This window comes from Drosophila innubila, assembly GCF_004354385.1.
Source record: "Drosophila innubila isolate TH190305 chromosome 3L unlocalized genomic scaffold, UK_Dinn_1.0 0_D_3L, whole genome shotgun sequence".
Taxonomy (NCBI): domain Eukaryota; kingdom Metazoa; phylum Arthropoda; class Insecta; order Diptera; family Drosophilidae; genus Drosophila; species Drosophila innubila.
In genome coordinates, this window is record NW_022995376.1 from 3,926,750 (window position 1) to 3,943,342 (window position 16,593).

The 16,593-nt window shown below is 35.6% G+C and overlaps 3 protein-coding genes across 6 annotated transcripts; 1 reads left to right on the plus strand and 2 right to left on the minus strand.

Moving 5' to 3' along the window:
• Positions 1-629: 629 nt before the first annotated feature.
• On the minus strand, positions 630-10,555 carry LOC117788845. Of its 3 annotated transcripts, none has more exons than XM_034627745.1 (4): positions 10,252-10,319; positions 7,306-7,361; positions 2,043-2,686; positions 630-1,148 (listed from the first exon to the last, which is right to left on the minus strand). In XM_034627745.1, exons 1-4 carry the CDS (start codon positions 10,264-10,266, stop codon positions 721-723), a joined length of 1,143 nt encoding a protein of 380 aa, XP_034483636.1. In that variant the 5' UTR covers positions 10,267-10,319; the 3' UTR covers positions 630-720. The 3 variants fall into 3 exon arrangements, with proteins under 3 accessions (XP_034483636.1, XP_034483634.1, XP_034483635.1); XM_034627743.1 differs by lacking the exons at positions 630-1,148; positions 2,043-2,686 and adding exons at positions 5,158-6,983; positions 10,533-10,555 and having other exon boundaries at positions 10,252-10,323; XM_034627744.1 differs by lacking the exons at positions 630-1,148; positions 2,043-2,686 and adding an exon at positions 5,158-6,983 and having other exon boundaries at positions 10,252-10,342.
• On the minus strand, positions 3,343-4,518 carry LOC117786606. Its single transcript, XM_034624945.1, has one exon. It carries the CDS (start codon positions 4,516-4,518, stop codon positions 3,529-3,531), a length of 990 nt encoding a protein of 329 aa, XP_034480836.1. The 3' UTR covers positions 3,343-3,528.
• A 4,182-nt stretch (positions 10,556-14,737) lies between the features above and the next one.
• LOC117787768 (E3 SUMO-protein ligase PIAS1-like) lies at positions 14,738-16,355 on the plus strand. 2 transcript variants are annotated; one of them, XM_034626375.1, is made up of 2 exons: positions 14,738-14,771; positions 14,827-16,355. In XM_034626375.1, the coding sequence occupies exon 2, from the start codon at positions 14,883-14,885 to the stop codon at positions 15,888-15,890; it is 1,008 nt and encodes a 335-aa protein (XP_034482266.1). In that variant the 5' UTR covers positions 14,738-14,771; positions 14,827-14,882; the 3' UTR covers positions 15,891-16,355. The 2 variants fall into 2 exon arrangements, with proteins under 2 accessions (XP_034482266.1, XP_034482267.1); XM_034626376.1 differs by having other exon boundaries at positions 14,747-14,767.
• Positions 16,356-16,593: the final 238 nt, after the last annotated feature.

Here is a 16,593-nt window from a genome sequence, read left to right on the forward strand (position 1 = left end):
TGGCATCGGAAATAAACACGAGTGCACCACAGCCACCAAGTTCAATGGCCGCCACTTCCTTCTCCACATTTTAACTATCAGTTTCTATATGCAGAATAGACAAGTTATGCTGCAATTAAATTACATTTTAATTGCTGTCTTTTATAATTGTTAGCGCTATCGTTATCGTTACCAGGGCTACATAGCATTACGCCATCCAGAACTACAGTGCTGTTAAAGTCAGTTGATTCTTTATGCCTTGTTCATTGGGTAGCTTTTGTTGCTTAAATTAAAATTCATTTTTTTTTATTGTTATAGTTTGGTAAATTTTTTTTCAATTTAAATGCAGTCTCTAAATATATATTATTTTTGAATGCAGCGTATTTTTTTAACAAATAAAAATAAGGTACCTCATTTATCAATTTCAGGTTAATTTCTTATGTTGAATTCAATTTAATACAATATTTTCTATATTTTTATCGGTGAGTGAAGTCATCTTGTTAGTAATTTCACCATGATTCAGTGAGCAGCTAAAAACTTCACCTCTTTTACTTCACCATAGCAAAACTCTCCACACGCCTTTACATTCCCTTTTCTCCAAAAGTGCCACAAAGTCTGGCAGCCTCTTTCCAATGAAACATAATCGAACGAATTGTTAAATATTTAAATTTTATTGGCAAACTGTTGAATACAGAACTGTGTGGGAATTATGGAATAATGTGACTGCTCCCCTCATCCCTTCTACTGATAGTGCAGACGTCGCTTGGGTGCTGCCCTGATGATGGTTTTAAACTGTGTCTTGGGCTGCACCGGCTTCGATCTGGCTGCGTATTCCTCGGCAATGGCTGTGCGCCATTTCTCCACCAAGGAGTCGGCGGCACCAGCGCGCAGTGGCGTCTCCCGAGTGTGTGGATAACTGGCCATGGCCAGTGGCACATCATTGTAGTCGTAATCATCGCTGCCGATTCTCTCTCCGGCAGAATTGGGCGTCTTGATGACGAGCTGATTACGTGATGGCAAAGTGATGCTAAAGGCGGCTGCTTCCTCCGGAGAAACGCCAGCTATAGCCGTAGCTTTGGGTGAGGCCACCGCCAGACCATTACGGCCGGAGAGTGCAACCGCATGGGGCTTGGAGGAAGCTACGCCTCCCTCGCCGGCTATGGAGAGACCTGAAGGTACGAGGACAGAGAAAGATTAAGAATTGCAAAAACAAACCAAATAACTAAGAATAAAATTTAAAATACTCAAAATAAAGTGTGAAAAAATTAGCAAAATTTAAAAAATTCATATTATTTAAATATCCAGAGTATACAAATTAGAAAAAATCTGTTTTAATAAAATCTGAAAAATATTTGGCAAATGTAGCATCGTTTTTTCTGATTTTGGTTAAGTTTTCTGTTCGAATTTTCAGTTTTAAATTCATGGTGCGAATTCTTTTCCATAGTTCATGGTTTTTTGAGATCTTAAAATGGTGGAAAAACAAAGGGTTTTTTATGTTACAAGTTCCTTAACTTTCTAATCCTAATTTTTTTTGTGCTTTATTCTAATATTCTCAGTATTATTTTAAGGCGATTTGTAATAAAAAGTAGAAAAACATATAGATTGGAAAAATTCTACATTTTAAAATATTAGGAAAGTTTTTAGAAAAAGTATTTTTAATTTTTAAGACTCTGGTAGAACTTTTTTATGTCTCAAACAAAAAGATTTTAAATTCACTGTGCGAATTCCTTTTAATAGGTCAATAATTTTTGGTTTTCCCAAAATGAAGAAAAAACAAGGCTTTTAATTTTTTATTTACAGGTTTCCTAATTTTGTTTTCCCACTGCTTTTGTCACCTATTTTGATATTCCCAGTATTATTTTAGAAGTCTTCTGATTTTAATAAAATATATTAGATTTTGGATTTTCAAATTAAATGTCCTTAAATATAATTATTATTGTTATATTTTCAAAATTCAAGATTGTGTCATAATTGTTTTATACCAGTTCTGGTATTCCCAGTATTTTTTTGTAAAACTTCTTATAAGATATCTTAGACTAGGATTCTTTTTAGTTAATACTCACCCACTGGCTTGGCTTCGGCCACAGCTGCATCCTTTTTGGGCGCCATTATAGCGACGCTATCGTTGACATCCTCGTAGGGATCCTCGCTGGTGGGTGGCAGAAATTCCTCGGGTGTCAGTTGCTGCTCGGTCACCTCGTCCAGCTTCTGCTCGTCTATTTTCTGATCCGCTGGATTATTGGCTTCCAGACCCAAATTCGAGGGTTGTTTTTGCGAGTTGCCAAACAGATCCGGCTGCAGCAGCACACTAAAGTCCTTGATCTGTCCGGTTTGCTGGAGTAGCGCCAAGGCGGTGGCTGCTTGTCCCAATTCCAGCAGACTGTTGGCATAGATTTTGTTGTCCTCCTCGCTGAAGGAACCCTTACGCTTGGCCAACTCCTGTATGGCAACCAGATGAGCAGCTGCCTCCTGGATTCTATTGAAATTGCTGCTGCTGGCGGAGATTGAGGTGCTGCCGCCACCGCTGCCATCGGCAACCGCTGAGATGCTGGCTGCCGAGATGGTGATGGTATCATCCGAATCCCTGGCAAGACCGCGCAATTGTGGCACTTGTCGCTGCTGCTGAGGTTGCAGCTGCAGCAGTTGTCCGCTCCAGCCGCCATAATAGGGCAGTTGCTCCTCGAAGATCAGCGGACCTGACCTGTGTCTATATTGGGTTGCAGGTTTCAAAGATTTGGTTATCGTGCTATGTGTACGGAAGTTTTACTTTATTTTGCCTGTACAATTGTGGAGCTGTGCGTGGTGGGCGTGGCATATATATATATGTATATAGACAAAGCGTGGAAGTATACAAATTCTACAGAGGATTAGGAAGCGATAGACAGATAGTTTACTACAAAACATTTTATTTACAGCTACAGATGACACTTGATATTGGGCTTCTACATATATTTAACATAGGAACACATTGAACTCTACACTCAAAGCTGGGAAAAGTGATTAAAATATGTTTTTTTCGTCAATTAATTTATATTTGATTTACTGTCAATTGTTAATCAATTCAAAAAGCGACTGTAATACATTTCAATTTTATCAAAATGCGGCCTTATCAAATTTTATATTAATTTCTACGTTTTATACGTCAAATTGAAGGTCAAATTCTTATCTAATCCTTTAAATAAACATTTTAAAAAATGCAACTAAAATCCCTGAAATATATTGAAATTTGATTGCTACTATTTTTCAAATCAAAATATTTTTTTACAAATTTAACATTGATAAATTGCCAAATAAATATTTTGTAGAGATAAAAATCACAAGAAATATTATGGGAATAATACAAATTTAAACTAAAAACGTGGCTATATTTTCCAAAAGTCTCAAGATAAAAATATAGTGGCTGCAAAAATTAATATATAAAAATAGTTAGGAAATGTATTTTTTTTTTTAAGTTAAAAATGAATTCCAAAAAGCAATTTAATCACTATTACCAGCTCTGTCTACAAACTACTTAGCTGAGGAGGCGCCTCCAATTGACAATTGAAGGCTTCAGTTGAACAAGTCCAGCTCCAAATCGGCCGCTGCATGCGCCTTGCCACCTACGCCCGCAATGGCCACAGATTCGGGATTAAAGTAGACATTTGTGGGCACTCCTTTCTTCAGTAATGCCCTTGAAATGGGCGTGGAAATGGCGGTGCCACCATTACCCACAACTGCCTTGGCATGTGGTTCCAGTATTAATGCCGCCTGCTTGCGTGCCTGTATGGCCTTGGCCTGTTGCGGTCTGTAGGGCAGAAAATAGGTGCCAAAGGGTATTTGTGGAAAGTTCTTTGAGCTGCTGCTGGTTTTTCCCGTGGCCTCCACTTTAACTGGAGTACGTAATTTACCGCTGACCTTGCGCAGTTTGCCAGCTGTTGGCTTTCTCATTTGTCGACTGCTGCTGGAGATCACATGCTTGCCAGGCACAGCCACAATTTCCTCAATTACATAATTTGAATTAATGCGCGCAACGGCTGTGCGTAATTTCCCATCACTTTTGAGATCAGCCGCTGTGGTTTGTGTCTTTGCTTGCAGCTTTTGCAGCGTTTCTATGTTATCCACTGTTTGTTCTGTAGCTTCCACAGAGTCCACAGTTTCCACTTCAGCTGTGGTTGTTGGCTTTGCTGTGCTGGTTGTTGTACTGGGCGTTGCTGCCAATGCAGGTGCAATAGATGGCGCCACATAGGCAAGCGGCAGACTGTAGGCGGCGTAGTATGGTGAATTGAGCAGCAAGAGATTGCCATGTGTGGTGGATTGCAAAGCGCCGTATGGATGCAGTAAGTGTGGAACTTGTTTAGGTTCATTGGATGCTATAAGTTTCTCTGGCTGCGCCTGTGTGGCAAAATAGGCGCCATAGGGAGTCAATATATTGGCAGCTTCCTTGGGCGTTTTAGTTAATAATTTTCCTGCTGGCGGCCAACTCTCAAAGCTTGTGGTTTGCCAGCTTGTTAAGTTTTTTGGTATTAAGTATAATTGTGTGGAGGAGATAGCAGATGCCATAGGAGAAGTGAGAGAGTTTAAGGATAGCAGTTAGTGTCATAATAAATATTTACAGCTCAAATTCAGGTTTAATCAGGTATAAGCTTAGGCTAAAAATTAGTGCAGGCAAGGCGTTAACTATAAGCATGCTAATTAATTATATCAATACAGATGAATACAGGATGAAGGCAATGCACAATTTACAAATACAAACATATTTATTAGCAATACTTAGGCGCTAGACAAAAATACTAACAGTCATTAGGTTTAAAATCGAACATAGCTTCGCTTTTTTAACTGTCTGGCAGCACTCTGCGCATGGTGAAATTATTAACAAGGTGAGATACTCATGCACCACAGCAATGTGGGCAATTTAGCTATTTTATTACAAGCTCTAACTATTTATATTTAAGTTCGATTGCCAGAAAATTGTTAAAATTGCTTTAAGTCAGAAATCTGCGTATTTAAAAAATATATTTAGCTATAAATATTATTGACAAAATCGCTAAAATATTGAAAATTATATAAATACATTAAAAAACTGATGTTAAAATAAAGTTGGCTATTTTTAAACGATTTTTCTTTGCAAATTTAGTTATTGTTTGACAGCTTTTCCTCTACAAACAACTCTTTTTTCTCTCTAAAAAGTTGGCAGCACTGATCACCTTGTTAGTAATTTCACCAACAATGCGGCAGATCGATAAACAACATTTGTTATCGAATAAATAGAATCCACAGCTCAGACTATAAATTTAAAAATCAATTGCAGCTAGTTAAAAAAACAACGTTAAAGCGAAACTTAAGCCTCAAAATCGGATTCTACATCATCTGGCGACCCCTCCTCAGTGCCCGTGGGCGGGGCATAGTATACAGTGGGTCCGGTGGCCACCACTTTGCCCTCACGCGGAAAACTCTTAGATTCCACATCAGTGCGCTGCAGTGCATCCTTAAGATCCACCTCGGCGGGTATGGAAATGACCTTGGCACCTGGCCCGGCTATGGTCAGACTGCGTGGATGTGTCAGAGCGTAACCGCCGGGACCCACAATTGCGGTGCCACCGCTGCCGGCTGTGGCCACGCCCCCCGGTCCCGCTATGGCAATGCCGCCCTTGCGCACCTTGAGGCGCTGTATGATGATGCCGCCCTCGCGCAGTGCCTGCTTCTGGGTGCCTTGATGAGCGGTGGCCACGGTGCCAATGGTATGCATCAGCTGCTGGGTTTTGTGGCCAAACAGATGCTTCTCGGAGGCAGCACTGCTGTCCAGTTCCCCGCCTGTGTTTTCCAGGGTATCAATGTCACTGTCAACGCCATCGCCGGCACCCTCTGGTTCATCCTGCCACTTGTAGTCATCCTGGTAGTTGGTCAAGGCGTCGCTGTTGGATGTGGAAGCTAAAGCTGGAGGGGATGTGGCAGCTGACGAGCGAAAGGGCAGTTTGAATATATTTTGAAAGGCATTTTTAATGGCCGTTGAGGTTTGATTCTGCATCTCGGCCAGATTGACGCTGGGCACACGGAATCCCGTCAAGCGATTGCGTTGTGGAAGAACTGGAGCCGATGTGGAACTCATGTGGGTGGGAGCAGCGGTGACCTTGATGGCGGGTGAGGTGACAGGCAGATTGGAGACAGGTAGATTGACTTCCCCCTCCTTGGCAGCCCCACGCACTGGTTTCGTCGGTGAATTCACCACATTAACTCGCTTGCGATTGTTCGCATCTTGTACAACACTCACAGGAATTTTTTGTGGTTGTGTTGGCATTTTATTTGTCAGCTTCTCACGCGAATCTTTCCTGGGTGCTTTAGTGGTGCCCATTGTGGTGCTTGTAGTGCTGCCCATAGTGCTTGTAGTGCTGCCACGTTTAAGTGTGCCATCTTCATTGAAAGCCAACTCTCTGGGCAAAAAGAACAAATGATATTTGGGCGTGCTTTTGCCCTGTTTCCTGGCCTGCTTCGCCTTGCCATAGAAACTGTCCACATCGCCTATAATCTTATATCCTTTAATACGATATTGCTCTGCTGCATGTTCCCGCAAATATTGCTCCTTATTCTGCTTATACAAATGCACGGGAATGACAAAGTGTGTCGGCAATTGTTGTGACTCCTGTGAGGAGCTGGGAGCTGGTAACTCCACACGATTGGGTCGAAAATACAACTGCGTATCAGTTGGTTTTGCATTAAATGCATTCCGGGTTAATTTGACAGCTCGGATTGAGGGCTCCAATAGCGTTTGTCCCATGCTGCCAGAGAAATGATGCTGCTGCGCATGGAACGGAGACTGTGCCGGCTTGGGAAATAGATACTGACTGGAGTCGAGTATGGGCGGCAACTTTGGCATATCCGGCTTCTTCTTCACATAGCCAAAGGCCTCGTTTACCTTGGCTATCTGCTGGAGTATGCGCTGTGCCTCATCCGCTTTGCTGGATGACGCTGGCGCCACATTCGGATCATATGAATCCTCAGGAAATTTGACCAGTCTTTGCTTTGTTATTCTGCAAACGAAATTTAGGTTTGTTTTTTGTTTTTGGTTTCTTGGCATTGGTATTGTTAGTAAACAAATGCGTTAAACATATAGGTATTAGAAGTTGTAACTAAATGAGCGAGTAAGACAGAGAGACAGACACAGATATAGAGCTAGTAAAAGACTTAGTCACAAATTATTATTATTTTTTTTTAGTTGTATTTTAGTCACAATTCTAAACGCGTGCTGCAATTTCTACGGTTCATAAGGATGACACACAGTCACAACTCAAGGCAAGGCAAGGCAGGGGGGATTGTGGTTAATTATAGTACTTCAAAATTGTAGCTACTTACTCAATGCCAGCTGAAGATTGGCCCGCAGCCAAGGTGGCCAGCAAAAGTGCCGAGAGCTGCAAGAGAAATTCAAAAAATAATTATTAAAAATGAAATTATTAATTACTAATTATGTTACGAGTATTGTAATAATAATTTTATTTATATAAAAATATTATTTATTTTCCTTACATTTTTATTCATTAATTTTATTCTACGTAATCTTATCATTTGGTTAAAAATTAAAATAATTATAATTAATTTTGTTTGATTTAAAAATTGAAATAATTGTAATTAATTGTAATTTACAAAAATAAAATATTATTAGTTGTTAATTTTTTTACTCTTCTAATTTTCTTTTTTTATTTTATTTTACTTTTGCTCAGCGAATTTAAATATTATTATGAGTTAAATTATTTATTTAATCTATTTCTAAGTGCTTATTAACTTCTGTTCCCTTATATTTTATTGTTATTTCTGACTAATTATTTTAAATAATGTCATAATTTTGGTATTTTATAGACCTTTTATACATTGACTTTTTTCTTAACTTCAATAGTAATGTTTTTCTGTTTAACAAATTAAACGATCCCAATTTTTATTATTATTTATTTATTTTATTCCCTTTAATTTTTAACTACTATTTTTACTCTACATGCTTTAATAACTTTAATTTTATTATTATTTCCGATTAAATATTTTAATAAAACTTTGATATAATTTATATATTATAATTTAATTATTATTAATTATTTAATTAATTGCTTATGCTTAGAACTATTACATTTATTTTATTTATTTTACTCTTATAATTTTGCTGTCATTTATTATCTTACATATAAATAATCCGTTCTTAGGTTTTTATTTTATTTTGTACTTTTGACAGATTTATGTATTTATTTTATTTTCGTTTATTACTGCTAAGTGAAATACCATCGAAATATATTATTTTTATTGTTAATAGAGAGATTAAGTACTTTTTTTTAAGTCTCTTAGTTTTTAATTAAAAATATTAATTAATTGCTAGTAAGTGGGAAATGGCAAAGAATATTGAAGACGCGTCCGCATGCTGTCAAGGTCTAAGAATGCGGTCAAGCGCTAAATTGGCAGCCTTTCTCTCAACTTGACAGCATTTGCATAATTTCTTAAGCTTGAGTTGAAAAGTGAGAGCCAAGCCCATTTGCGACAAGTACTTTTCAGCTTTTCACTTCAGCACATCATCATCGTCATTGAGAACGAGAACGAGAACGGGAAACAGAATCACAATCACAGTCCGTAACAAAAACCAAAGCAAGCGAAACTTAATCAAATATTTGCTCAGGTCTCTTTTGCAAAATCAATATTGACGCAACGATACGATAAGATACGATACGAAACGAAACGAAATGATATGTGGCTTGGGCCTGTTGAACCGTTAGCTTTGGGCACCCGCTAAACAGCCTCCAAACTCGCCCATCTATCAAAGCTCAAAGCTGGCAATGTCACTGAGCTGTTGACGGTGTCATTGACCTTATAACAAGCTGAAATTCTCAGCATGGAGTTGTGGACCAGCTGTAAGATACTTTTTTTATAAATCTGACTTTTTTTTTGTATTTGCAAGCTGTCTTGCATCCAGCTTCAAAGATGTATTTTCATCTGCTTTCTTCTGAATTTCTTAATTTATTACACACATTATTTGCTGGGTGTGTTTTAGTCTCAAATTAACTGGGTTAATGTTGTGCCCACTGCAAAGTATAAAATTTCAACAGAGAAAATCTAAAAACTGAAAATGCAAATGATTTGGGAGAGTTCTAAACTGTTTCTAAATAGTTGGTGTGAGTAACATGTCTATATAAAATTACGATTGATGATATTACGGTATTGTTAGAGTGTGGGTTTATTGATTTATCACATGCAATCCAATTTGTATAACGTTTTCTATTTCTTTCTAATTTAAAGCTGGACAAAGCATCTGATTGTTAGCTACTTTTTATAGTTCTTACAGCTCTCCCTTGAAGTTATTGTACTGTCATTTGTCATAGACTATATAATTGATCAACCTACGCATGATTTTGTTACGTTTGGCGCATTTTAATTTCAACAATTCCCGCTGTGGACAATGAATTAATTATAATTATAAATTATATTTGGGCTTTTCATAAATTTATAGCTTGCGAGCGGACGCTGACGCACTTGTACTATTAAGGGCGTCTTTCCAGCCTAAAAAACATGAATAACGCAAGCAGTATTCCATACTTTTCACTTTTCAATATATAATCATAAATATCATCACGTTTCTTCGTGACAATTTGCCATTATCTTATTTGAATTGTAATCCCCAATTATTGATCTTATAATGCTTTACAAAGCGCTTGATTATTCAGTTTTTTTTATTATTTTTTTTTTACCAATTTTTAAATTGATTTTAATAATAACGCATTTGCATATGGCCAGCACAAAGTGAAGGCTAAAATCAGAAACTGGCTAAAAGCCAGAACCAGAAACAGCAGCAGAACTTTACGCAGTGAAAGTTCGGTGTGGGGCAAAAATTAAATGCGAAAGACTTAAGGCACGAACTTGCGCCAGTTAATGTCTTAAATACGAAAGACTTAAGGCACGAACTTACACCAGTTAATGAGTTCAACATTAAGCTGACAACGCCAGCAATAAATGATTTATTGCGGTCACACACACAACATGGACATTTTTAACAAGTTTCATTTTAGTTTCACATTAAAAATTTTTAATTTCTTCTTTATAATTTTTCATCTTTTTTTTTTTACAATATTTGTGTAGACATATTTATATTTGATTTTAAATTTTTAACTAGTTAGTTTTACTTTAATAATGCATATGTGGATTTTTTTAATATTTATTACATTAAATAACAAATTTATGTTTGATTTGAAATTTTTAAATAGTTTCACATTAAAAATATTTATATTTTTAGTTTTTTAATATTTTTTTTAAACATTTTTGTGTACTTACTATATAGAGACGCATTTCTGTTATTTTAAATTAAAGAAATTGCTTCGTTTGTCCTTTGTTAATATCCTTGAACTGCAAACGAAACAAAAATCACGTTTATTATCACGCGTAGACACAACAACCACAATAATCCTGTCGAGTTTATACTAATTAACAATTAATTGTCTGGTATTTTTTCTTCTTTTTTCTTTCTCTGTTTTCACTGTACAGATCACAACAAGAACAACAACACGAACACGCGATTAAGCTGCAAAGCAGGAGCTGAAAAGCACTTGACGCACCTTTTTAAGAACCCAACCAGACAACGACTGAAGATGAACTGATTCGTGCCCGTGTCGAGCGCGTTGGCTTTATAACATTTCCATTAGCCATGCAAAGTGGCAAGCATGGCAAAGAAATGCCCAACCTGACCCACGACAGTTGTCAAAGAGAGAAAGACAGCGAGCGAGACGCGAATGAGAAGGTAAGAGAGAACGAAACTTTATATATTTATTTAAGAGAAACTTTATACACTCTATAGATGTTATATAGGAGGCACGTACGTTTGTGCCTTGACTACCGCTTATCACTTGACGGGCATCTAACATGTTGGCCAGAAAAAAACCACCCAAAAATTGTCATTCATGCATCAGTTAACTGATTAAAATCATGTCTCTATTAGATGAGCTCCATCTCAAGCACGTTTTTTTGCACACTCTTGGGAACCGCTTGGAGCGTTGACAGAGCTGCCCCCTTACCCTCTATATACCCCTGACATTGATTAATTAATTGGCAGTTTATTGGCAGCAACGGCAATTACAAGTGGAGTGAGTGAACGAAAGACTTAAGACACGAACACGTGTGGGTAGCAATCGAACAAGAAGCTCGGACTTCTATGACAACTTAGAACCCTAAATTGGCTGTTGACTTTTGCTGTCTTTTCGTTATTTTTTATTATTTGCTTAGCCAAAACGAATGCTGATTGAAACAAGACATAAGCCTCAAAAGTAAAAGACTTACGACACGAACTCAATTCAATTGTACAACTTCTTCTCAGCGAAGTAATTGAATTAAAACTGTCAGTAAAAAGTAGTGAAAAAATAACATTAAAAAAAATGATATTTAAATTTAGCCTACTTAGCAGCGAGAACTCGTTAGAAAGTTTGTCCTTAATCTTAATTTTGGCATATATAAATAAAATTCTTAGGTTTCGCAGCGAAAGTTTGTGTCCTCAGTCTTTTGATTTTTAATCTCTTTTCTATTCTATTTTTATATATTTTTTATATATTATTTTTATTTTATATATATTTTTAACAAAGTTTTTACTATAATAATGGCCATTCCTCCTAATTCTTGGCCATTTAGTGAGAAATTTAAAATCTGTCTTAATATTTTGAATTTAAAACAGATTTTCCCCTTACTCGAGAAGTTTCACATTTTATTCAGGAGCATTAGTGATAGTAATTTTGTTTAATCAATTGTAAAATTTTTTTATTTGTTCATTTTTATAATAATAAAAAATAAAATTATGATACGTTTTAAAAATATTTAATGATTAATCTTATATTTATCAAACCTAATTTTTTTTTAAATAATCAAAAATAAGTGTTGCTTTATGATCTTAAAATGAAAATTAAAATCAAGTTATTATTTAGAGTTTACATAATACATTTTAAAAGCACATACCACTTTTTTTGTTTAAATAAATGAAAATAAATGTTATTTGCTCTTTAAATTTACCTTATCATAAATATCCAAACAGATTTTTTCTGGGTTTTGTTTTTTTGTTTTTTTTTTAAAGCATAACTCTTTTTTTATTTCCTTTTATTATACCTCATTTTGATCCCTTTTTTAAGTTAATAGCTCTTAAGTATTCATAAGCAGTTAAATCTCTTAGCTACCTCTTTTTTAACTACACCATTCGCGTTACTGGAGTTGTATTTTATTTATAGCTCGACCCTTGCTACTTTGTTTAGACCTCAAATTCGTAATTGTACTGTGAGCAATCATATTACAGCTATTTAGCTTCGGTTTCGTATGGTCATTGTATACGAAACGTTAAATCAATAAGATTACCCACAAGATTTATAGTTTCAACTGGGCAATACGCGTTGGGGCGCATACCAAATTGTATAGTTAAAATTCCGAACTTGCTGAGGCACACTTCGAATAGCTTTAATTGAAAGTCGACAAATCGATGCACAACAACAACGAGAACAACAACAATATGACAGAAGACACGCCTGGTAGCCCGAAGAGTTCAGTTGCAGCATTGGAAACCTTGAAACCTATTTTTATAAAGCAACAACAAAAAGAAACACACGGAACTGGGACTGACTTTGGTGTTGTTGTTGCTTGTTGTTGCTTGTTGCTAGTTTTTTTTGTTGCCTCAATGCCTGTGACCTTCACTGAGTGCATCAGGAACAGCATCAGCAGCAGAATTAAAACCGTTGTTTAAGGCACATAACTGGATCTCTCCCTCTCTCTCTCTCTTTTCGTCTCTCTTTGACATTGTTCTGTTCTTGGTCTATAATAAAAGTTATTTGCGGTTAATGTCAGACATTACTGATGCAATTATGCCAACCCAATTATGCAGCTGCCTGGCTGAGACTGAAACTCTTGGCCAACTGTTCCCTAGCGTGAGGCCTATTAGACAAATAGATATCTCTTCTGGGCTGAGAAAATGCCCCTGAGAATGAGCCTAAAATGCGTAAAATTCGTGTCAAACTCTAGATTTTAATGCACTTACTTAGAGTAATATGCATTATTTAAAAAACATGCTTTAATATTAAGAATATATAAGCTAGAAATTGTATGTAGACTATGATCAGCTGAATGAAATATATAAAGTCAGAAAAACATTTTATATATACTCTAGAAACGTTAGCTTTGAGTTCAGCTTGCAAAAAAATTTTAAAATATATTTTAAGCTAACATTAACTATTTAAATGTACACTTAAAATTGAACACAAATTTAAGCTTAAAATATATTTTGAAATTTTAAAGCAAGCTGAACTCAAAGCCAACTTTTTCTAGAGTATTTTTAGCTTCGACTTATCAAGCTAAAGTTAATTATATTGCCCTTAAGCCAGTCTTAAAGAAAGTTGTCAACTTGTTTAATAGGCATTTAAAATGAAAATAAGAAAACTTCTAAAGTAAATTTTATAGCCTACAATTTAATTACAAAGAGTGAAACCGCGTTTTATTTTTGACTCAGCCCTGAATGGCCAAAAAGGTTGCTGCAATACAATATTGGGCTAACATAATAAAAATATGGTTTATGCTTGGAATTTTGGGCTTTTTTTTGTGGTAGTTGTAGTTGTTGTTATTATTATTTTAAATGTTTATTTGTATTTATTTTTTTGGCACATTTTCTTATTTAGGCCACGTGAGTGTTGCCAAGGCTTTTGACTTTGTGTTTCTTTCCGTTCGATTCCAAATTATTTGGCAAGTTTGTGCACGCAGCGCACATTTCAAATTTTAAACGCGCGCCCTCGCAACCAACAACAATAACAACAACAATTGAAAGAAGTTGCCTCCATTTGGAGTCGGATGCACCTGCCCAACAGCATAACAAAAAGTATTGGTCATTTGTAAATTGTTTTTTATTTTTTATTCCGTTCGAAAAGTCCATTAAATGTTCCGCAAATCAATTAGGCATTATAAAATGCATAAATCGTTCAAATTATTGGGCCAAAGCACGCGCCACACTTATTCAGCAATTGTATATTTGCTTAAATTAGATTTATGTGTGTGGCAATCCTGTTTATATTTGTTTTAAATTGCTCTTCCGATTCACATAACTTGGTCAACATTTGTTCCATTTCCTTGAGCATTTGCATTTTAGCCCTGGATGCGTCTGTTTGTTGACTTCCCATCTAGATTAATACGGATTTAGACAGGAATTTTCAATTTTCTAAATATATTTATTTTACAAATTAAAATTTATATATTTTAAAAATATATATAGTGAGCTTAAAATTTTATGTATTCATATTAATCCATTTTTTATGTCCGAAATATCCTAAATTAATTTTCAGTTTTCTACATTTTTTTTTTTTAATGTAGCTTTATTTATTTAAAAGACTTTAATTTTTTTTTGAAATATTTATACATATAATGAATTCGTATTTATCCATTTAGAGTGTCCGAATTAATTTAAAAACCTATTCCAATTTGCACTTTTCTTTTACGAATTTTAATGTGAAAAATTGTCCCGAATTTGCTTTAAATTTCCTGCGAGCTTGCCAACGAATTTCTGCATAATTTTGTTGTCTATTTTCAGTGTTGAGAAATCTCTTTGCAGAGTTGTCCGCAAAATCTTGCCGAATTTATAAAAACGAAGCAGGCCTTACATTTTTAGTTTAATTTTGACGTTTGATATTAACTATTTTACCGAAATTCGTTTTAAAATAGACAAGATTTTAACTTTTCAAGCTCTCAGATCTTTTCTAGTCTTTCAATTTTCTTATTATTAGAGTTTCATTCAATATCCATTGCCCTATCGAAATTAATATCAAAGTTTAGTTGGAGATTGGTTCGTAAGTTTTGAAAAATATGTATACTTAATCGTTTGAGAATTCCAAGCTTTTTCAGATCTTTTCAACTGTTCAATTTCTGTTTAAAATACGTGTAATTTGTGTTTTAATCTAATGGCGCTGCAGGACACGCCCACCAATAAGATCAACAGTCCGTTGTCGGAACAACCAGATTTATTGATGAAAAAGCTGGCCTTTTATGATGTGCTCTTTACACTGATAAAGCCAACAAATGTGGCAAGAAGGAAGCAGGTGTATTTTAAGTTTATGTTATCACAAAAGCAGCTCAAATCGATAGACACAAATCGTATATTATGCAACAATTTGAAGATGGAGCAAACATTGCAAGTGCAACTTCGATTTGGTGTTCAGGACACTTCATGCGTGCTGGAGGATTGTTATCCACCCAATGTTAGCGTCAAAGTCAACGACAAATTGTGTCAGCTACCTCGTGTAATTCCTACAAAGCCGCCAAAACGTTTAAATCTACCGCTAAACATAACCTCAAATATAATGGAGAGCAATACAATAGAGGTTCTATGGCATCCGAAAACGGAAGATTCTACGGAAAACTACAGTCTTGCTGTATATGTAGTAAAGAAACTCACATGCCAAGAAATGCTCAACAGGATGATGAAAAACTCAGCTATTTTTACGCGTGCTCAGATCCAGAAGAACATGAAAATGGAGGCTGAAGACGCTGATTGTGTTATAGCAACAAACATGTTGGAGGTGTCGCTCAAGTGTCCCATAGGACAGAGGATAATGTCAATGCCGTGTCGTGCTACAACCTGCTCTCATCTGCAGTGCTTTGATGCCATGGTCTATCTACAAATGAACGACCACAGACCCAGCTGGAAGTGTCCAGTCTGCAATAAGCCGGCCATCTTTGGTAATTTATTTATCGATGGCTATTTTCAAAATGTATTAAAATCAACGCTGCGTAAACCAAATGTAACTAAGATTCAACTGCATCCAGATGGTTCCTGGAGCAGTAAAACAACTGTTGATTTAACCATCAAAGATTCTGATGATGATGATGATGATGATGATGAGAATATACCGCCGGCTAAGCGATCGCAAAGTCTTGCAGCCAATCAATCAGCTGCCCCAGAGTCCTAAACCAACGAATCCGATTCATATTATAGCTAAAGAAGTCCTGTATTCAATTTTTGACTAATCGTTCGTAATTATAGTTAAATATTTTTCAATTTTATTGAGGACAACAATCTGTAAGAATTGATGACACATTGCAAAAAAACAAAGTTTTTCATACCAAAGGTTGATTTTCGACCGGTTGTTTCTATTGCAGCTATATGCTATACTCGTCCGATTTTAATCAAATTTTGTCAGAATGTATAATAGAATGAGAAATGCATAATCTGTAAAGTTTTCTGAAATATCTCAAAAAATAAAGAGTTTGTCATGATATAGGTTGAGTTTCTACAGATCGTTGCTATGTAGGCTACGTGATATAGTAGACGGATTTGAACCAAATTTAGTTGGGATATTTCAGAGAATATGAAGTTCAAAATTTCAGAGATTTGTTAATTTATCTTTAAAAATAAAAGAGTTTTTCATACTGAAGGCTGATTTTCGACTGATAGTTCCTATGACAGCTATATAATATAGTAGACAGATTTAAAACAAATTTAGTTGGAATGTATAAGAGAATAAGAAATTCATAATCTGTAAATTTTTATGAAATATATCATGAAATGAACAAGTTTTTCATATTATAGGTGAATTTTTTAACGATCGTTCGTATCAGAGCTATATGATTTAGTTGTTCGATAATACTCTAATTTATTCAGCATGTATAAAA